Source organism: Manacus candei, unplaced genomic scaffold, assembly GCF_025592945.1.
Source record: "Manacus candei isolate 608988 ecotype Guabito, Panama unplaced genomic scaffold, ASM2559294v1 h1tg000095l, whole genome shotgun sequence".
Taxonomy (NCBI): Eukaryota; Metazoa; Chordata; class Aves; order Passeriformes; family Pipridae; genus Manacus; species Manacus candei.
The window spans coordinates 1,903,339-1,925,712 of NW_026138143.1; the positions used below are offsets into that span (position 1 = coordinate 1,903,339).

Here is a 22,374-nt window from a genome sequence, read left to right on the forward strand (position 1 = left end):
CTAGGATTGCAGAGCAGAGAAGTTAGTGAATGTTAAGATCAATTTGTTAGAGATAGCCAACTTTTCATATAAAGTTTCAGAATATCCCCTACAATAGCCAAAGTGGCACAAGCTAAATCCCATCTGTCTAAGAATAGTTAAGCCTGTTTTAAGACTGCTAAGTGTTAAACAGTTTTCATTTAATAAATAAAACATGATACTGGTTTGTCTCAGTGCAGTGGTCTGATTCTGAGAGCCCCCAGGCCTTATCCTTCTTCACTGTCCCCATTTCCCCTTCTGAATCCTGCTGCTAGTTGTTTCTATTGTTTTTAAATCTTATTCTTTCCCATTTTTCATCCTTTTGATAAAAAGGGTCCACAGAAACCACCTAACTGCCAAAGATCCCAGTCCTGAAAAGCTTTATCCAAAAGAAAGAAACTAAGTAGCAGCCAACTCAGTTATTTATGGGCAGATTACGGCACTCCAACACAGATACAAAGAAAGCAAGCACAACGCTAAAGCAGTTATACTGTTTCTAGAGAAAGCTCATCTCCGAAAGTGCAGAATGACTTCCACACAGAACCTGAACTGAACAGATCTCACCTGGCATCACACTAAAAAAGGAAACCTTGCCATAACTCCCTGCACCTTCTTTGCAGAAGAGGGAACACTGGGAAATGTGGTGAGACATCCCAAGCGATTCGAGCGTCAACACTCAAAGACTGACAGACTGTCTCATTCCGCACTAGGCAATCATTCTGATTCCACAGCAAACGAGGAGAAGCATGAACCACACTTAAACGCAAAAGCTTAACATCTTGGGTCCAAAGCTGCACTGAACACAGCCAGCCTTCCCAGAGCACAGCACTGCAGACCTGAAGGGACCCCACGCTGCCTATCCCACACATACAGCTCAGCACTGCTGCACTCTGCTGCCCAGCTCTCATGACATCAACACTTTTCCATTACTTGTCCTATTACATCTACCTAATTCCCTGAGCTATAGAATATACCCTTGCACAATGTACCTAAGTGTATGGGTAGCACTGAACATTAGATAACTATACTAAGGACAAAACCAATGTATTTTCAAACAGACCACTACCAAATACAAGGAAAATAACAAAACTAACCCCTCTTTTTGAAGTAAGGGGATTGAACTATGCTGTTAGGAATGAGACATACTGAAGCCACATAGACACTGCTTTAAGAGGAAAAAAACATCTACAAGAAAATAGAAACAAAGACATAGATATTCTTTTCAGTTTCTACTCATACTTGCATATCTGGAAATGAAAAAAAAAAAAAAAAATGGCAGTCCCCTAAAGCATATACATTTGTGTTTTAAATAAAGCCAGCTGAGCATTTCATAATTCTGCACAAGATTCACATTCCTTATAGTAAGTTTTTATGAAAATTCATGTCTATAAGCTTAAATCAGCCAACAGTTACTTTCAGCAGACAAACTCTGTTCAACACATCCAGGATTCACAACAAAAGACAAAGAAGTGTAGAACAATTTCAGCTCAAATTGCTCCTGCTTTGCCTATGGAACATAGAAATAGCCTTATTTAAAGACAACGTCCTATTTTTCTTTGATCATTTTGGCAATATCCATCAGTGACAGACAAGTACACAGATAATTCTCTAAATTAGGCAGTCTATTCAAACAGTCATATGGTTGTCAAAAACTATATTTAAGCTCCTCTGGCTACTGTGCCAAATTTCAGGAAAAAAATCCATTAATGAAAATTTTCAACTGAAAAGCAGGGGAGAACAAATGAGGGGGTCTGCCCTTTTGAAAGAACGCTATTAGTTTGTAATTGTGCTTAATATTACACAATATTGTAAGCTGTAAAAATACTACATTATCTTCCCTCTACTTAGGATTCCTGTTTGGAGATATTTATGAATTAAAACATATTTTGTACAGTATAATTTACCAGTTCTTTTTCTGTGAATTAATCTACACTCATAAGGTCATTCACATATTTTAAATATATGCATAAACTGCTACAATACTGCTCTTCAGAGCACTCTTAACCAACAGTTTCAATGCGGGGGATGGAGGGGAATATAAAACCCAAGAGAAACCGCATATGCAATCTGATGCAAACAGAAAAATAAAATAAGCAATCATGCTTTTTGCTGCCTACAGTAAGGAAGGAATACAACCATCCACATAGGTTATGGGCAGGTAGTGGGAAGTACTGCTTCTACCTTCCATAAAGCAAAATGCTTTCACATTTGCTTCTCAGAACATCGAGCTCGAAAAGAATGTATTTACTGCAACACTCTGCTCAACAAACTGTATCACACTGCTCCTTAATCTCTTCTACCTCACCCTTAGCATGCCAACAGCCCTGCCAACAGTGACTGACTTTCACTAACTGGGAAGCCCAAAACATGCATCTGAGTTGGCTCCATGAACTCTCATTTCAAATACTATAAACTTAATTAATTAGATTCAATGCTACATAATGAAGGTGCTCACCAAAGTAACTTCCTTCGCAGCAATGGCACCTTACAATCATCCCACCCTTCCCAATTCTTTATTCACACCCCAGTACTGTCCAAAAACTGGATTAAACTGACCAAGGATAAATAAAAAACTCACTTTTTGTCACGTTTTCTGAAACACGGATGAGTTTGATGACCCCATCCACAGCTGTGGCTTCCTGTGCAGAGTTATAAAGCAAAAAGAATTTGATAGAAAAACAGGCCAACCCTAGAGAAAAACTACTGCAGGCAATGAGACCACAAACAGGCACTGGTTTTATACATCAGTTTGCTCTGGAGGGGCAGACATGCTCTTGAGCTGCAAGCTTTTATCAGATCCAGACAGCATACAGGTCTTTCAGCCTGAGCTTATGCAATCTTACTAATGGACAAATCATTATATAATAAACCCTATCTGAAGTCAACACGGAACTTCTTCAAGCAACTGCAAAACTTACAGAAAAAAAAAACAAGCCAAAGCAAACAAACAAACAATCAAAAACCAAAACCAAAGAAAACCAATCATACCCCACCACACTCTTCTATGTTTTTTCACAAATTAAAAAAATTTTTGCTTGGGCAGCAGAATTTAGGACAACTTTCATGTTCAACTCAAAAACCAGAATTTTAGCAACAAAAGGAATTAACAAGATTTTTTTCATAAGCCTGCAAAAAAATTAAATACTTGCTAGAAAACAAAACAAAACAAACAAACAAAGCAAAACAAAAAAAAAAAGGTATTTTAAGTATCAAAACCCAATGCATCAAGTTCAGATACAAAGTTGTTAACTTTCGCTAACTACCTCAAAAAATCTTTTTTGTTACAGGATTTTACACAGCACGATACAATGAAATGATTGTTCAACTGCAGCTAATTAGTTTTCATGCATGTTAAACTAAACTTTACTGCATACACTCTTGGAAATTTCCTTTTATGATTTTACTTCATGCACCCTAAATGCAAAACAAGACAATACTCTCTATGAACCTATCCTAAACCTTTCCAGAGTAAGCAGTTTCCAGGAGAGTCTTATTACAACTACCAAGCATCTGAAAATAAACTATCAATAAAACACATACATATTGCTAGACTTCAAAAAAAGTAACTTGAAAGTTAATTATAACTTAGTGCTGTAATCTGCCAGATCTGTCTCCTTCATTTATATCAAACTTGTGTAAACAGTACAGAGAGATTCCTGGGGAAAAAATATAGTCAAACAATATTATTCTCTATGGCTAAGTAAGAAAAATTGTTCACTGTTGTGACTTCAGAGCTGCTAACTTTTTCCACATTAAGTTATGTAGGTGTGGGGGAAGAATGACACTCACAGAAAATCTAAAGGCTTTTTACCTGTGCTATTAGCAGAGACACACAAAAATATGCCTAGAAGTTTTGTAGTTGCTACTCTGCTTTCAGGATTTTCTAAAGCAAAACAAAACATGGTTTTCTTTTAAACTTATCTATGTAAGTTTATATACCACATTCTCATTTCCATGGGAAGAAAAATATTCCCAAGGTCAGTATCAGCTTGGGTATTTCAGATACCAAACCAAACCAACTAAAAAAAAATCTCTATCTCTGAAATACAACATAGGAAATATTAGCATAGTTTATCAATAATATTTCACTATAAAAACAACTATAGTACATTAAATCTTTTACAGAAATAGTCATAGAAAAATAGATAGAAGTAAACTAAGGTGTGTTTTTTACTATTTTAATTATAAAAATGTGGTATTTTAACTTAGTAGTGCAGTTCAACCTATTTTAAAACAAGAAATATATAAAAATACTTCTATATGTTTAAAAATTTACCTCATGTTGATATTCCATAGGCTGAAGTACTGTATCATTAAAGGCAGTTTAAATTTCAAGAGAGAATTTGCATCAAATGCTGCCACCAGTTCAACTATCTTCCTCAAATGCTATTTGGTGCTAGTTTTACCTGGAAAAGACATCTTCTGTCCACTGTGTAAGTGGTCACTCATTTCCACTTCTACACATCTTTCTCTACTGTGAGAGCTTAAGTGCTTACGATTCTGTAATCAAACTAGGTCAGGAAAAAAAAATCTGTCTGAACAGCCCAGAAAATGAATATACTTGGTTTTTAAACACAATTTTTCAACAAAATCAGCTCCACATGCTGGTTTGTTCAGCAGCCACAAATTTGTTCAAGTCATGAATTCTTGAATCCACACAAGGGACAGGGGTTTAACCTCTACTGAGCTCTCTTTGGCAGTATCTAAAAGAAAAGGATAGGTTCATGAACTGACCTAAGCAGGTAACTCCAAACAGCTCATCTGTGCTTCCTTGCTCTGACAGGCTTCAGGGGTTGCAGATGATGTAGGTTAACAAAACACTCATGATCAACTCTAACAAGATTACATGTTCTGCAAGAATGTTCTTGATTAGTCAAGAGATGGAAACTGTTATACAAGCTATTGTCAAAGACAAAACTATTAACTTTAACAAATTTAATGTAAGGATGAGAACCACCAACAGCCTCAGATGTACCAATGCCAACCCCAAACTGAGGAACAATGACTGTGTGAAATCAAATGTCCAAATTCCAGAAGATTTCCTCTTCCTCCTCTTCAAGTAAGCAGAAAACCCCTGGTTTGCAAGTAGAATTGAAAGTCTGTTTTGCAGTAACATTCACATATAGCCAAGATATTTTCCTGTCAGCCCTAACACCAAACAGACTGATAGTAGCTATAGTAGGCTTTCCAGGTAATATGGCAGCACCAAAGGCAGGTCTGCAGCTATAAATAGGCATGCTATGAGCAGTCTCATCACAATTAAGCTCCTATTATTGTGACAGCTAGTTACTTGGAATTACTATTTGCAACACTAAAATACATTTCAGTTAGTACCATCCCTTTTAAAAGCAGCATAGTCACTACAATATTGGGGGTTGCTTATGTACCAACAACCCAAAGATTTTGCCTCCACTGGAACAGCTGTCAAATCCAAGGCTAGTGTGCTTTCTCCTCCCTGATGTAATCAATGGTTATTAGTGTGTTAGCAGTTACCTAACAGAATTTAGCTTTGAAGAACATCTCAACTTAACCAAAACTAAGCAGCACATTCACTTACCTATTTGCTCTTGGAAGCTGATAAATACATCCTAGTGTACTTCTCAACTAGGACTGGGAAAGGAAGTGGGATCTTAAAATGGCACTTATTTCCTCTCTTCATTGTCTGTCTACACTACTTTAGCATCTCAGACAGATTTTACACAGCAAATATGATAAATTTAATTGAGTTGATCAGTTACATCAAATCATATCTTTTCTGCACTCAAATGAAGCAGAGTTTTCCAACTGGACCAAAATCGTTCATGCTTTAGGTGTAAACACCTAAAATGGCAAGGAAGAAGAGGAACAATGAAACCAGAGTAATGGGAAAGCATCAAAACCTCTCCCCTTCGATGTTAGCAAACCATCACAGTGCATCATCCACTTGCCTTAGACTAGAACACTTATCTTCCATACCATATAAAACAAACTGTTATCACCCTGTCGGGTTTTTTTGTTCTTTACAAGACTTTGCACAATCAAAGCAGTTAACGTGTTAACTACTTCTGCAGAGTAGCTTTCAAGAAGCTGTTTCCTGCTATCTCTCGATCAACTAAAGATTGCTCTGAAAAGATGTAGTGAGTGGCAATCAATAGCAGCAACCATTTGTAACTTGTCTACTGTAGTTGCCAGCCAAGACAAATGAAAAGCTAAGGTAGTGTAGGTTCCTTTAATTCAGTTCTGCCTCGCACATCCCACTACAGCCATTCACAACAACTGGGTATATTCAAATCAATCATCAACAAGTATTAGCACAAATCCAAGGCTTCAGGCACATTCTATTTAATCTTATCAATATTCTTTTAGAATACCGCAGGTAGGCTTCCAAACTCCTGAACACACTCTTAAGAACATATCTGTTTCTGGGCCTTATCAAATTTGGACGAGTCACTCCAAGCATTTCTACCACTACATAAAAGAATTAATTCCCTAAATAGCATGCTTTCCTCCACAAATGAAGAGCTAAACCTGGACAATCACAGAATCTGAGCACTGATCTAGCCCTTCTACTGAGACACGCTAATCTATGCTAAAAGGAACGTACAAGAGGCAACAGACAAGACTCAGCAAGGGATTTCATTTCCATATAGGAAGAAAATTGTTCACAGTGAGTGTGGTCCAGTATAGGTATGTATTAAGCAGAGCGGTGTTAGAATCTCGCTTCTTGAAAACGTTTTAAAAGTGGTCTGGAAAATACAATTTTAGTGCTGGCCTTACCCAAGTGGGAGACTGGATCAGATGATTTCTAGATGAATCCGCCAACCAAAACTATTTTGCAAGTCAATACAACCCTCAGCTGGGCCCACTATCCCAAAACCAAGGACCACAGTATTTTTAAAGCTCATGTTATGGAGTTTGCTGGCCTTTTAAATTCCAGTTTAATATTTCAAAAGATGAAAACAATCACCACTGCATCCTAATACTCAGGATTTCAATCAGCTACAGGCACATTGTAAAAAACAACACTACTAATAAAGGAACAATAATTTGTGAATTAAAATGATTAAGAGCTTAATCAGACTGAACTCTTCAGTTTGGTGTGCAAGCACTGACTGTTATAATCAGTGGAAACATTCGTTAAGTTAGTCTCCTTTAACAACTCCATCAACTAGGTAGTTCACTCACTCCTTCCCACTACTGTTCCACGTGTTTATTCATTTCAAAGACACTTTGTCTGGTTAACGGTACAGTTAGAACCTTCAGTTCTATGTCTTAGAAACTGTAATTAAAAAAAGACAGATCGGAAAGCTCTTCACTAATTAAGAAAGTAGTCTAACTAGAGTGCTTAAACTTAACATTATGTTTAAAATAAATTAAAACACCTAAATTAAAGGGCTGTTTTTTTCAAATGAGGTGTCTTCTTATCCTAATGGGGTTCTGCTACTCTTATAACCCAACCTTCATGCCTTTGAAGTGTCACTCTTTTCAGACCTTTCACTTTCTGTCATTTAACTGACTACACCCTTACCTTGTACTTGGCATACTTGAGACTAGGAGCCTGATCTCTACCCTGGAACATTAAATGGTTGGTTGTCTTTTGGGTTTGGGGTTTTTTTCCACTTTCTTTTTTTTTCTATTTCTAAACATATTCTAGAAGAAATCACTAAGCGTGTCAAGTGGTACACATGTTCACAATATGCACCTACTCTATGACTTTCCTCCCTGAAACTTGAAAGATGTGCCTTCTCAATTATTTCTTCCCAAACATAATGTTTTTTGGACCTTGTTATTAGTCGAGCAGGTCCTTAAGTTAATAGCTCCCAATTGATACTTCAAAATACTCAAGATTACTGAGATGCTCTTCTGTATCTTCTGAGTAAGAATTTCAGCTTATTTCAAAACAGATTTAAGAGAAAAAAAGAAATCCCCATTTTGTGGCAAGCTCACACCTGGTCATCACATGCTACCTTGATCTAACATAAACAAAATGACTACACACACCCTTTTCTCTTACACTGTGTATGAATAGCTAACAGTGAACTAGGAGTACTGGTTCATGACCTACTTAATCCAATGAAACTACTTATTTGTAGTAGTACTACTACAAAACTAACTTATTAACTGTAACAACTATATTTTTATTTGCAGCATTATTCGCCGAACTAAAACTAAAACACTCGAGTAGTTATTAAATTATTATAACACAGGCAATACCTTGGATCTGAGCTAAGCAATATAACAGAACTCCCTTAATGGTTGATTTTTAGCTTTCCTATGATAACAAGCATAGGAAGGATAACATGCATCCTTCTGCATCCCCTACAGTAACTTCTGATGCAAATGGCAAACATTAACCAAATATGACATGGCTTACAGGTCACTAAGTTACATGTATTTTCTGCAACAGTTTCATGAAGGACTACAGGTGCTCTGGCATTATGAAAAGCTTCAGTGTGAGCACATATTTTATAAAAAACAAAAATAATTAAAAATCAGGGAAGTCATTAAAAAGAAAAAAATTACCAGGGAGAAACACCATTTAGGGCTGCAGACACTGATGTGTCAACAGACAGCAGTCCCTACCCAAGCAATGCCATTGCAGCTAACCACAATTTGGCAGACTCATTGTCACTGTTCTCTGCTCCAGTATGTAACATAATAACATATGGATCTTTAAAGCAGCTACAATCCTGCATTGTATGCCTCAATGTTGCTAGGAAATGCTCCTATCTTAGATATTAGGAATTCTAACCCTTGGTCTAGATTTGTTAGGAGTCCCTGTTTCCCCTCCCCATATTTAACCCTGACTTCGGCTTGCATTGATCACAACATGCACTTTCTTTCATCCATTATTGTTTCCAGTCTGTTTTTTACAGATAAATTAATATCTTCAAACACAGTTTCTCATTACTGCCCATATATACCAGTCAAAAACTGCATGGAAGACCAGATGGCTCTGACTTTCAAGCCTCACCCCTACTTTATGCTGGCATTGCTACAAAAAGCACTTTTACTTGCCACTTGTCCCTGCACCTGTGCTATCATTTCCCTCCTGAGAGCATGATTTCTGCAGCCAGACACTGACAGAAGCAAGGAAGTCCTCTGGCTGAAAGTATCTTGATGCTTTTGACTGAAGAAAAGCGAGCATCCAGCCACTCTGGCCCCACCTAAGGACACAGTGAACTATGGCCTTAGGCATTCAATGTTCAGCTCCTTGTGACAGCACTAAATGCCTACGTCCGCAGATCAATTGCTGGATGTGCTCAGTTCACACCACTTATTATTTGAAATGCTCACCTCACATAGTAAGTCAGAGCAGTTCAGTTACTGACACACAAGACAGGAAGCAAACATGTCAGCTCTTGGGCTCACAGAATTCACATTTTCTTCAACCATGCTCTCCATTTGATGTTTTTAAATATAAATATTAGTTTGTCTCCCATGGTATTTTATGTCTTGCCTTCTCCCCTAATAGTTCATTCACACAGGTAGTTTAACACTACGTGGCTTTAAAATTCTCCTCAAGAGTTTCTACCACTACTATATACTGACCAGGCAGATATTAGAAACTCCCAAGGACAAGGAGGAAAGAAAGGGAAGAATGAGGAGTCAAGCAGCTCGTGGATATTAAAGAGAAAAAAATGTTGCTTCACTCCCTTCTCCCTCCTGGAAAAAGATGAGAAATCTTAATTTATTTGTTTGCTGGTTTTAAATGAGAATCTTTTATTTTTCTGAGTTAGAAAACTAAAAAAGCAAAGCAACTGTCAGTATTCAATATCCCTTACCCTATCTGCCAGCATGTTAAAAACTTTGCAACTCTAGAGTTTATAGGTAACTCTTGGTCTTCCAGAAGTACCTCACACAATACAGTCAAAATTGTATGTGTTTCTTAATATCTAAAATAATTTTATTCAACCTGCTTCAGGAAATTTAAATAATAAAAAAAATTGGTCCTGACAAAACCCCCCAATCATTTTAAAAGTTTCTGGCACTAACTATAAGTTGATTAAACATGAAGTACCTGAGCAAGATCCAACAACAGAACTGTTCCAGAAATCAAGTTTATTTCTGATTTTCTATGAGACGTAAAAAAGGAAGTCATCAGTTTGATGACTTCTTTTCTCTTAATTGTACACTGCCTTTGGATTTATTTTCACATTATCTCATTTTGTGGGAGTCCTTCATTTAGAACATTTACGTATCAAGAAATAGTGGCATGGGTGCTTCTCAGTTTCATTCTCTTCAGTAGAGAAAAATTAAAGAGTTATGTCTGTTAATAAGAAAATAAGATTTCAGTACAAATAATTAGATTTCCAATACATTTCCTTAAACAAATACAACAGTAGAACAGAAAAAGTAACATAGTATCATTTGTTTTCAGACAGTCTTTAAAACAAAAAGATAAATCCCTACTGGAGTGTTCCCTTAGTCTGTATATGCAAGCCTGCAACTTGCAAAGCGACTCTAAAAAAAAAAAATCTGTCTCTGTATCCCTACTTCAGGATTTAGAGAAACAAAAACAGACATGAAATCATTACTGAATACCATGAAAGGAGTAAGAGTGACCCATTTCACAGAAAAAAGTTACTAAATTCCCTATATTACCACTTTCTTCCAGCACGCTTCAACATTTGATACTTTTAGAAAAATACTGGTTTGGAAATAAAAATAAGAAGTTCAAGTACTTGTCCACTTGGGTGGGGGAGGGGGAATAGAGAACAGGGAGATCATAACCAAGTATTTTGTTATAAAGACTAAACCAAAACTGGCACTAACCAAAAGCAACTGTCATCTCACTTCAGTTTGGGCAATATCAGCAGATCAACATGCAGCAGGTAATGCAACTATTTACTTTTCACTTGGATATCTGCATGTATAAATATTTTTAACTATATTTCCATGCCTGAGTAAGACTATTTGGCTCAAAAACCGAATAAAACATTTTAAAACTCTAAACAGCAGAACAGCAACAAGAAGTTTCAAGCCCAATTTTTACTGTACTTTTTACAAGTCACCATTAATACCATCCCACATTTCTCACATCAGACCAAGTATGGTTGTCTAGAGAAAATAAAGTTTTATGCATAAAACTTGAACTTCATCTTTGAATTATTCAAATGCGTACCTCCAAATTTCTCTCTTCCCACCCATTCACAGACACCCAGAGGAGCTAGATGACTCCCACGCAAATTCCAATCAACCTCTGTTGCCTAACACCTCCATCTCTTAAAAATTTAGCTTTCTGATATCCTGGATAAATCTGGCAGAAAAAGTAACACTTGCTGGGAACACTGAAGACATGTCTCCACAGGTAAAATAATTTAGGATGTGAATTTGAAGTGCACTGACTATTCCTCCTGAACTTGTTTTGTGGACACACCTTTTATAATCTAAAAACTAAAATAGCCACAGGTTCTTCAGTTCAAACCATGCATGTAAAAGCAATGCACACTCCATACAGGAAAAACCTTGACACACAACAATTCAGCAGTTAAATAGTTATTCCATACTCTTTCCCTGAATAGGCAAATAGCCTAAACTTTGAAATTCAGACATTACCCTTCCACGTATGCAGAATTTACTGTAGAACAGTCTGGCAAACTTTGAAGCTAAACTGGTATTTGCCAGTTGCCTGAAAAACTCCAAAATGAGCTTCAAATGATGAAAGCAACCATAAGAGTTATTTACAAAACTCTCATTTTAAAGTTCACAGAATAACTGGGTCTAATGTACGGCATCCCTATTTTTTAAGGTCTATGGGGATTAATCCACCAGTACATTAGATGTTGCTTATAAAGGGAAAAAAAACAGATACTTCTTTTCCAGAAGCTTGATTTAGTGGAGAAAACTAACAAGAAATAGTTTATCTTAGAAAACAAACAAACAAAAAAGCCACAACCAAAAAAACCAACAAACAAACTCAAAATACTACCACCTTCCAGTGAAAAAGAAAACATCTCCCTTAGGCTGGAGAAGAGAACTGCAAATAGTTAGGTCTTGGGATTGATTACATCTCCCAGTATCAAAGCAACCATGTACTGAACACCAGGAATGGTTAAACTGCTTTAAGAATGAAACAACATATGTCAATCTCTTCTCCCAATAATTAGTGGATTTAACTTGCACTAAACACATTAGCAATAAATACTCACTTGAAACATGGTACAAATAGTGGACATACAACAGGAAGAAGTTATCATAGAGGACAAAATTTATGATGTCCTGATTATGAACTGTATCAATGACAAAGAGATGATAATAACAACTTTAATCCATTTGCCATGGTACAGTTTCACAGGTAAATTAAGGATCTATAACACATCCCCACAATTTCTGACTGAAGCAGCAAAATGAGTTCCAATTCTAGAATTTTTTATCTTACTAGTAAGAAACGAAATCAGACAACTACACACCAAAAATATGAAGTTTGCCAGATCCACTCACACCAAGAAACATGGAAAGGAAACCAGTTCATATTAAAAATAATTAAAATTATATATGAGCTGTAAGGTTTGAGTTTCCTTCCTTTCAAATACTTTGTTCCTTTAAATTACATCTGATGGCTTTGGGATTTAAACTGAACATGCAGGCTGTGAAAAGAGAATGCATGGCAGGAAAAACTGAACTAACCACGTAAAAAGCAGAATGGAAAAGAGCCAGATACAATAAAAAACTGACAAGGGAAATAGGCCTGGTTCTAGATTAAAAGACAATTTAAAAGTATAAAGAAATCATACCCTCCTGTAAAGATTTATTTTTACTTCCTAGCTCAGAAAGCCTAGGATGTGGAACTGCAATTTGTACTACTTTGCTTGCGTAATTACATACACAACGTTATTTAAGCAGGCACCATATGCACATACAAAAAAAGAAAACTAATAGCAAATTCTGGAGTATTCTGTAATTGTGTATCAAGGAAATCTTTATTTGCACACAGTAAGGTGTCAGTTTTACCTCATTTTTTAATGAAATCATATATATCCCAATTAGAAGCTTTGGAAGTACATCACATTTTCAAGCAAATGACAACACTGCTGATCCACTCACATCATTACACTGTTATTTTTATCCACAGCATTCAGATCACGCGCAGTATCTATCTAAATTTCCAAATGGCCTTCTCACCTTAAAAGTACTACTGATTTTACCACTAGATAGGAAGTACAGTATGCATTTTAAATCATTCCAAGACAACAGTAGGTTTTCACAAATAGAGTAGAGGCACAATAAATGAAAAATCCTATAATCTAGACTTCAGTCAGGTAGCCAAAAGATTCCTAAAATAAGAGTGTGACCCACATTAACTTGGGGGTGGGTGTTGTTTGTTTACAATTTTTTCTGAACACAGAAGAAATATTAACAGACATCCTCTTCTCTCTCAGTATTTTTTAATTACAATCAATTTACAAGCCTGTGGCTAAATAATTTGTTAAATATTTAAGAATTCCTTTCTTTTTTTAATATTTTTTAAAAGAAGATTAATTTGTCAATATTAAATGCAAATTATACTTTTCACTCTTCTCCTTAAGAGTTCCCTCTACCCAAGTTTACAAGTGTTACTCTATCTTTTTAATTCAGAATACGTATTCTGACAATTACATTGGATGTAGTTTTATCACTTTCACTGAGGTTCCAGACCTCAAGTCCACAGTCTGACCCATCTCAGTGGAAATCTAGGTGTACAATTAGAAAATACTGATAATTAAACTGCCTACTATTATCAGTTACAGAAAGCAGAATGTTTCAGAAAACTTTATTGTTTCTTGCTTGGAGCTCCACAGAACCTACTCCTTCCTTCAACAAATTTCATTCTTAGTTTCGCCTCATCCATAATCAGACATACACACCATCATTCCAAAGTCTTTCAGTGATCTCCATGAGAACAGATACAATACCTACTTAATAATTCTGTATATTGTTTTCCTTTTAATCTTTAGCTCAAAAAAAACCTCTTGCACAGATATTTAGAGCTAAAAAGAAAATCCAAGCACTCTACTAACTTGTAATCAATGTTTTCATCGTTCCCCTGTGAAACACCCCTTCTCTGTTTTGTGTACATTTTATATAAGATTTTACTGATTTGGACACACTTCATACAAGATTTTAGTTTGCCTCAGCCTTCCTCCTCACAGACATAACTCCTTATCTGAAATTATTACTTCAATTATGTCAGTGCTTGAGCAACTCGTCCATTTAAAGATTGACTTATCCACTCTACAACAGTTGTACTCGTCATATACTAAGATGTTAAATGTATAGATACATTTATAGATAGATACATTTACAGATGCTGTCTTAAATCAGATACCATTTCAACAAGCCCAGCATTGCTCTCCATGGACCTCGCTGACAGCACGAACAGAAGGTTGGTAGCAGCTTTAACATTAAAATAAATCTCCTGTTACTGTCCTACAGCTTCTGTTATCAGTGGTCTTGTTTTCTAACGTAAGTATTATTCAAACATCAAATCATTAAAGGTTGTACTTAAAGTATGCAGTCCATTTCCTCCACTTTTAAAAAAAACTAATGAGTTGAATTTTGCGTAAATAAGTAATACTGTAAAAATTACCTACTCGACTCAGTGAACTTCCTTGCTTAGCAAAAGCCAGATTCTGTTCACAAGATTTTCAGCATCCCTGCTGGGAAAAATGTTATTCCCCCCTAAGCTTCACAGATACTTCTCCCCAAGTCAGCAAAGATGCATCTATAAGCACTAACTGTAGAATTACAGAACTTTCTGATTACAGTCAACACTAAAGTTTTCCACAGCGCTTTTGCTCAAACACAACGTAAATCAGACATTTATTAAGTGTGCCTTCTGTCAGTATTGCAGCCATTTTTAAAAATAACTCTCACTGTTCAATCACATGAATATAGTACTGTTATCTAAAACTGGTTTTCAGTTTTAACATGACACCTGTGAACTTATTAAAAGGCATGCATGATCTATACACCTAAAGAAGCTGAATCATCTTGTGAATGGTGACAAAACACTTTTTTCTGGCAAATTGTGAGAGGAACTTTAGAGTGCACCAACTTTCCTGGGAACACAGTTGGACTGAACTAGATTCTAGACGTAGCTTATTCTGACATAAGCTGCTTTACAGAAAGTGGCCATTAGCTTGCACTCTCACTATACAGCTCACGCATTCAATAATGCACTACAAGAACTCCCTTCTCCCGAAGCCGAAGTTTCTTTGTAGGTAAGAATTAGTGTGGGAATATGTACATTTCACCTATGAATGTTGCAATGCTATGGAACAAAAAACAATTTAAAAGCATATCTTCGAAGAAATCACCATATTTCAGCTTGTTGGCAATTCTAGCAAGAAAGGAAAAAAACACAGCAGGGGGGGGAAAAAACTGAGCTTGAATTTCAAGTCTCTGGCCTGAGTTTACACACGGCTGCTTTAGTTCATTTTAAACTGAGCAGAAACACTTTATGACTTTTTGATGTTGCGGATTTTTAGTGTCTGTCACTTTTCAAGGTGAAATTACATATTAAAAAAAAATCTCTGGAAAAAAAAATTAAACCTTTTCCCAATTTTCCTCCTAAGTTAAAATCTTGAATCCTTCCAAAGTTCCAAACAAAAATAGCAGTTGCCATCTCATGGAACACTTTACTGACACAGATTTCTCCACAGGTTGTTTAACTTTAGTTGTTACTTTCATTTCTCATGGAGACAGAGGAAGGAAAAAAATATTTTTGCTCTTTTTTTTTTGTCTGTTTTGCAAAGGAAACTACACAACACGAAACGTAATGTTTTTTATGTAATAGCCAGTACTTGATAAAGTACTACCTCTCAAAAACACTCACCATGTCACACAAAGTTTTTGAGTCCTAAAACACTGGAAACATTTCTGAAAGACTTTGTAGCTCTTAAATATTCACATTTTAATAGTCGATAGTGAGACTAGTTACAGCACACTATGTACAAGTAATACTCACCCTTCTGAAGATGCTTTATTGTTACCACAAATAAACATTCCCCCGACTCTCAATGTGATATAGACACTGGGGACAAACAAAGAACGACCTTTAAATTTTTAAAAGTCACATAAAGAATCTGAATGTGCCAACCCCTGAAAAAAGATGAACGTATCTATGAGAAATATCCCAGTTTAGAAATGAAGATTACACTAAATCTGCTGGTAAAAACTCTTCACTGAAATCTGTATTAGCAAGAACCAAACTCACAATAGCTGAAACTACAGCTGCTAGATTTCAGCAAAGACACTCCTATCCTGCAATAATTAAATTATATTCTTCAAATTGTTAAATGTTTCTTATCAGCAAGACTGAGAATCTTTACTTCCAGCTTTAAAAAAAACAAAAAAATTTTTCTCTTGTTCCAATAAAATCAGTGTAGTGCTTTTGTAAGTTAGAAATAAGTATCTTGAGTAATGTACAAGCTTATTACCCCATTCCTGCCGTATCTACGCACGCACTCCTTTTTTTTGTCTATTAGTAACAATTTGCGTATCTCCATGAATACCTGATAATGTCAAATACACGTGCGTGGTGCCACAACACACCTATTTCTTTATTCAACCTCACATTTGTTGCTCAGGGACGGCTCTGCCCAGTCAGTGCCTTCTTTCTCACCTCCCCAGACACTGTACTTTTAGAGAGTGCTCCGGACCACATTAGATCCGAAACACCAGAATTTCCAGCTCCTTATGAACTTTTTTGCGGCGCTCTGGAAGATCGGGATCGCACGGTGCCCTTCACGACTGGGAAGTTCGCCGGAGCCGCCGCCAGACTGCCTTACTCCCTCGCCCCTCCTGAACTCGCTCCCTGAACCCTCCAAAGCCAGGGCCCGGAGCCCCCCGCCCAGCCCCGGTGTCCCGAGGGGCGAGCGGGCGGCCCGGGGCGCTCTCAGCCTGCCCGCCCGGATCGCTCCGGCTTCCGGGACCCGGGCGGACCTGTCCCAGCCTCCCGGGAGGAGCGGGGCAAGCTCAGCGCCGCGCTCCCCGCCGCAGGAGCCGGGTTTCCCCCGCTCACACACACGCCTCCCGTCTGCCCGCGCCGAGCCGCCGCCGGAGCCGCCGCGTGCCGCCGGCAGGAGCGGGGAGGAGGGGAAGCGAAGCGCCGGGTCTCCCCTCTCCCCGCTCTCCCTCCCGCCAGCCGCCCCCTGCCCTTTGAAGGAGCGGTGGCGAGCTCGCCCCCGGTTTGGGGCTGCGCCCCGCCGGGCGGGGATGGGAGCCGCCGGCCGGGCTGGACGGAGCCAACTTAGACAAAGGGCACTCCAGACTCCATGTCTCCCCCCTCCAGCTGTCACTGGCCGGGAGCGCGCGTGTCTTCCCGCCGGCGCCTCGAGGGAAGGGGACGGGGGGCGGCTGCTTCTCAGGAGCCACCGTCGCCCCCATCCCTCCCTCCCCTTCTCCCTCGCTGCCGCCCCTTCCCCTGCTCCCCTCCCCCATGACAAAGGACCCGGGTATAAATAGCCGCTCCCGGCGCCGCCGCCGCCGCCGCGAGCCCGCGAGGTGTCGCTCTCTCACTCACCCGCCCCCCCGCCGCCCCGGCTCCGCGCCGCCGGTGCCGCTCCCGCCGGTGCTGGTGGCGCCGCCAGCTCCGCCCGGCGCTCCCGCTCTCCCGCTCCCTCCCCTCCCGCCGGCCGCCGGATTCACCCTCCCGGACCGAGCGCCAAACGCGCCGGCCCAATCGCCATCGCGCTCATTGGCGAGCGCCGAGCACCGCCCCCATTGGACGGGCGGACGCGGCCGGGGCCCCGCCGGGCCAATCGGACGCGGCAGGAGGCGGGGCGAGGGGCGGGGCCTGGCTCCCCACGTGCGGGGGGGGCAGGGAGGGGTGGGGAGAACTCTTTGTTCTCGCGCTGCCCGCGCGGGGGGACGGGGGGCTCGCGCTCCCCGCGCTCCCGCCCCCCACCCCCCGCCCCTCGCGCCCCCTCACGCCCCGGCCCCCCCCTGCTCCGCACGGCGGGGCCGGGCCCGGGGTCGCGCCGCGACGGGGAGGCTTGAAACTCTCCGGCTGCCTCACGTGGAGAAGGGGGGAGAGGGAGGGGAGAAGGCAGGGAGGGAGGTGAGAGGATTGGCGGGCACCGGGAGGGGCCGCGCTCCCGCTCCCGCTCGGCGCCGCTGCCGAATTTGAATCGGCCCGAGAGCGGGAGAGGCGCAACGGCCGTAACGGTCCCGGGGGGCGGGAACGCCCCGAGCCTCCGGGCCGGCCGTCGGTCCGTCCCCGCAACTCTGCCTGTTGCTCCCCCGGCACGGGAGCTCAGCCGCTGGAGGTCACTCCAGCCTCTCTCCATCTTCAGCGGTGAAAAATGAAATGGCCAATATAAGTTTTCCTCATGGGTGCTAGATCCCTTTCCTGCGTGTCCCACACAGAGCGATGCTTCCGGGGTGCACTGGAGCAATCGCCGCATCCTTGCTTCCACAATTCCCGTCATCCTTCCTTACCGAGTATCAGCTCCCCTCTTCCTTTTGGATGCCTCAGTACATATCCAGGGGCAAAGCTCCGCGGTGATGAGGTCCCCAGTGGTAAAAGTCTCTCCTGGTGGGAATAAATCACAGACGCACCCGCATTCCCAAAGGATGCCGTTGGCTGATGCGCCGAATCGGTGAGCGCGGCTCACGGATCAGAAAGGAGGGGAAACGATGGCAGCCTCTGAGGCTGCAGACAGCCCGCGCTCCCTCACACCGCCCCGTCGGGAAGCCCCGGCGGATGTCTCGGCCGGCTGAGTCACTTTCCAGCGGTGCCGCCTCGTGTCGTGTCTGTGACCTTTGCTTGCCCAAACTTTACCGGCACCAGCCCCGCGCTGGTGCATCGCGGCTGTCCCCGCCGCTTCCTCTCCCTCGCCGCTCCGCGCCCAGCGCGGTTTCCCCCTGTCGTGGGGGGTGGTCATAAATCGCAGCATCAGCAGCAGCGGCGATGTGCCCGCTCCACATCAGGCTCAGATCCTGTCTCCAGCCTCTAAGGCTGCTATCCTTTCCCCCCATTTCTAATCCGTGAGCCGTGCTCATCAGTCTTGTTTCTGAGGTTTTATTTAAACCTTGAGGATTCGGGCACATTTGCTCTGCTGTCATCCCGCTTTCTGGTCACTGCCAGCCTTTCTTCACCTTCAGCAGTGGAAAGTAAAATTGCCAAAATAAGTTTTCTAATGGGTACTTTGCCGTTCTCTTGTGACCAGATTCCTCTCCTGCGCGTCCCACATCGAGTGCTGCTTCCGAGGTGCACTAGGAGCCTTGCTTCTACAGTCCACTTCCATCATCCTTCCTTACCAAGTATCAGCTCCCCTCTTCCTTGTGAATACCTTACTACGTCTTCAGAGTCAAAGCTCCAAAAATGAGCAGTGGCCAGTAATGAGGTCCTGAGTGGTAAAAGTCTCTTGTGGGGGAAATAAATTACAAACACAACCTCATTCCCAAATCAAGCAGTTTGGTTACATGTCAAATAAGGCTCGGTGTTCTACTCAAAGGTGATGTGCTTGTGTGCTTTTATGGTCTCTGTGTCTCTGTATGTAAGCACTTAAAATTTCCAGACTTCATCAGGTATTAAACTTGCAGTGAGAACTCAAGAGTGGGCATTCCTACACTGTATGTTCTCGATTTACATCATAGCTTTGAAAAGGGGTTTCTATTAGTAGCTTATTTTATTTTTTAAATTTCTGGGGGTCTGTGAGTTATGAGCAAAAAATGTGCAGTAGAAATGGTTTCCTGTTAGAGTTACGTGTTGTAGTGTGGTAGGTAGCTATGCCCTTCTTCATATTCTAGTGGAGTGGCTGACAGTTGGAAAGATTATCTTAAAAATATCACATTTGCAAAATATTAGTAATTTCTGGAAATTCAGCTATTTTGAATCTATTCTGCCCCAAGATGGCTGCCACCACCAAAATGGCTACCCAGTCCCTTCACAACTTAGATTTTTTAATTTACTTTGATCCTTCAAGTTGCACTTCACGGTATCTGGTCTTAGTCAGCAAGTAAAAATAACCACTGTTAAATAAGCATTGGGTAACTTTCTGTAACAGGTACAGTCAGACACAAGGTGGAAAAACCTATGCTGTAGAACCTACCCTGTGAACTAGACCTCAGCACAGATCACGTTGTTTTTCTCTCTTGCACAGAAGATTATTCACTGGTTACACCTGAAACTGATGCTTACTGGAAAACTGAACACATTTTGAATGGAGTTACTCTTTCTCCTTTGCACTGTAGCAAAACAGCCTTTCCACCAAGGCTCTGTTTGAGGCTCTTAGAGTGATGAACTTCTTGGCAAGGAACTTCATTAGGCACTGATTTTCTGATCCATAGTTCAGGCTGTCTCAAACATGCAGGAGAATTTTAGCAGCTGTTTTATTCTCTACACAGGGGGTTTAACGCTGCAACAAGCTCTGTACAGACTTTCTGTTTTCACAGAGTAAGCCACTCAAATGGTTTTCTGTTTCTCCTGTATTTTTGTGATTAAAGAACCACTACTTTGTGATTAAAGAAGGATCTGTGTTATGCAGAGACATTCAGATCAGCTCTTTAGGCAAAAATAGTGCAATTATTCTCGAAAGAATTACCAAATCTGATATTTTGAGGAGTCATTCTGAAAGGAGTGAATTCTGATGGCAGCCTGTAACAGTTCTTTTGAGAAAAGTAGCTACTGTTGAAGAAATACGTACATGTTACATGACAAGGAAATAAAGTGAGGGTCAGGAAAAATGTATCAGTTTTAGACCCTTCCAGAACTGTTGAAAGCTTTTGCCTGGTTTTTTTGTTGTAGTTAATACACTGTAGAAGAGCTTTTTCCGTGTTCCCAGCACATTAATGTAACATGTATGTTCATATTGTATGTATTACTAAAATAGTAGAATAAGGATTTGTCAGTGCTAGATCACCAACATCAATCAGACACAAAAATAATTGTTTGACAACATCACAGGATGTTCCTAACCATATTTGTTTCTGTGGGGGTGTACTTATGTGCCTGTTTTCACCTTTTAAAAGAAAAGCATTTGAATTCAGGAAAAAAAAAAAGGTACAAATAAAATTTTGCTACAAAGCAAAATTAATAGTGGAGTCCTTTCTTTTAAAGATTTTTGACATCTCAAATAAGGTGGTATTACCAAAGCACAGTTTATTCTTTATGCATTATTTTAATGATTTCCTCATGGTCAGAATTGTATGGTATTTCTTCCATCTGGCAGGGGGAACCAAGCAAGACCAGTCGGGGAACTACCTTAGCCTGAAATAACCACGGACGCTGACCAGTTTTCCCCTTGTCCCGTCTGGTTTTGTTAAGGAGAAGCACAGCTAGGCCGCCCCCACCGTCAGCAGCCCAGAGTAGGAATGCCGGTAGCTGCATCTGGAATTCTTGTAGATAAGCTGATGACTCGCCGATCGCAGCGTCGCTTTCCTTTGTGCTTCAGAATCGCAGTGTAACAAAGCTGTGTGCAGCTTTTGGGTGGGTCTCCTCCGTGGCGCGGACTGGTGGACTCCACATGTTAGTCACACAGCCTCAAGGCGTTCAGCCTGCTTGTGTTTGAGCTCCGTTGTTCCGTGGTGGGGAGGGAAGGAGGATGCACACCCTGTCATGGTTATCCCTACCCCTACAATCAAAACCTGTAACACTGCAAATAATATTTCATCCAGCAGAACGTTTAGGAGCATGGTCTTTGTTTCTTTGTGGTTTTTTTTTTCTTTCAATACGTTTTATTTATTTTAAAAGTGCCTTCCATACATTGCTCATTCAATTCCTAATGCTAATCTGTACTTTTCCTGATATCTCAGCCTGTTACGTGCTTAAAATTCTGCATTTTGATTCATGTGAGCTTGGTAAGGTTTTACAAAATGTTTACATACATGGAAATGTAGGTACAGCCTAAAACAGTAAATCTGTAATAACATTCAACTGTTATTCACAGCAATGATTACACAGAAATCAGCACAAACCCTACACTTTTTTAAGAGTTGGCCTCTTGTTATGTTATTGTAAAAAAACAGGAGGTTTGTCTTAGCTTTTAACAAACAGTTAATGACACTGTTTTGTAACTAACCATTTTAAGATCAACTATGTTTTAAAATGTTTTTTCCCATTAATATATTAATGATACTTATGGGCCAAATTCTCTGAAAGAAATGCAGCCTTCTGACCTGTTTCACAAACCCCTTCTGACCTCTTTTTCCCCATTTGCTATATGCTTCTCTGTAGAACTGAATTTAATAATCAGATGATCAGCCAGCAGAACTTACTCCTACTGTAGACTCTGTACCTGTTGTCCAAGCGGGCGAATGGTTGCCATTTGATTTGATACACTTGTCACAGGACCCAGTACCTGGGGACTCACCTAACCTGAGGAAGTGTAAGCAATCATGGGGCAAAACACGTGCAGTGGCAAGTGGAGGTATATTGTCTAACACCAGAGC

The 22,374-nt window shown here is 40.4% G+C and overlaps 1 protein-coding gene across 7 annotated transcripts in view; it reads right to left on the reverse strand.

Annotated features, from left to right (window-relative positions):
• Positions 1–22,107, reverse strand: part of EZH2 (enhancer of zeste 2 polycomb repressive complex 2 subunit) — a 55,034-nt gene extending 32,927 nt beyond the window's left edge. Inside the window, exons 1-2 of one of the 7 annotated variants that reach the window (XM_051768498.1) lie at positions 18,421–22,107; positions 15,947–16,012 (exon numbers count right to left, since the gene is read on the reverse strand). In XM_051768498.1, coding sequence (XP_051624458.1) covers positions 15,947–15,984 — 38 coding nt within the window. In that variant the 5' untranslated portion in view covers positions 15,985–16,012; positions 18,421–22,107. Of the gene's footprint in view, positions 1–2,596; positions 2,658–5,575; positions 5,593–15,946; positions 16,100–17,503; positions 17,523–18,420 lie in introns of those variants that run through there. The other 6 variants (XM_051768499.1, XM_051768506.1, XM_051768504.1 and 3 more) reach the window with 6 other exon arrangements.
• Positions 22,108–22,374: the final 267 nt, after the last annotated feature.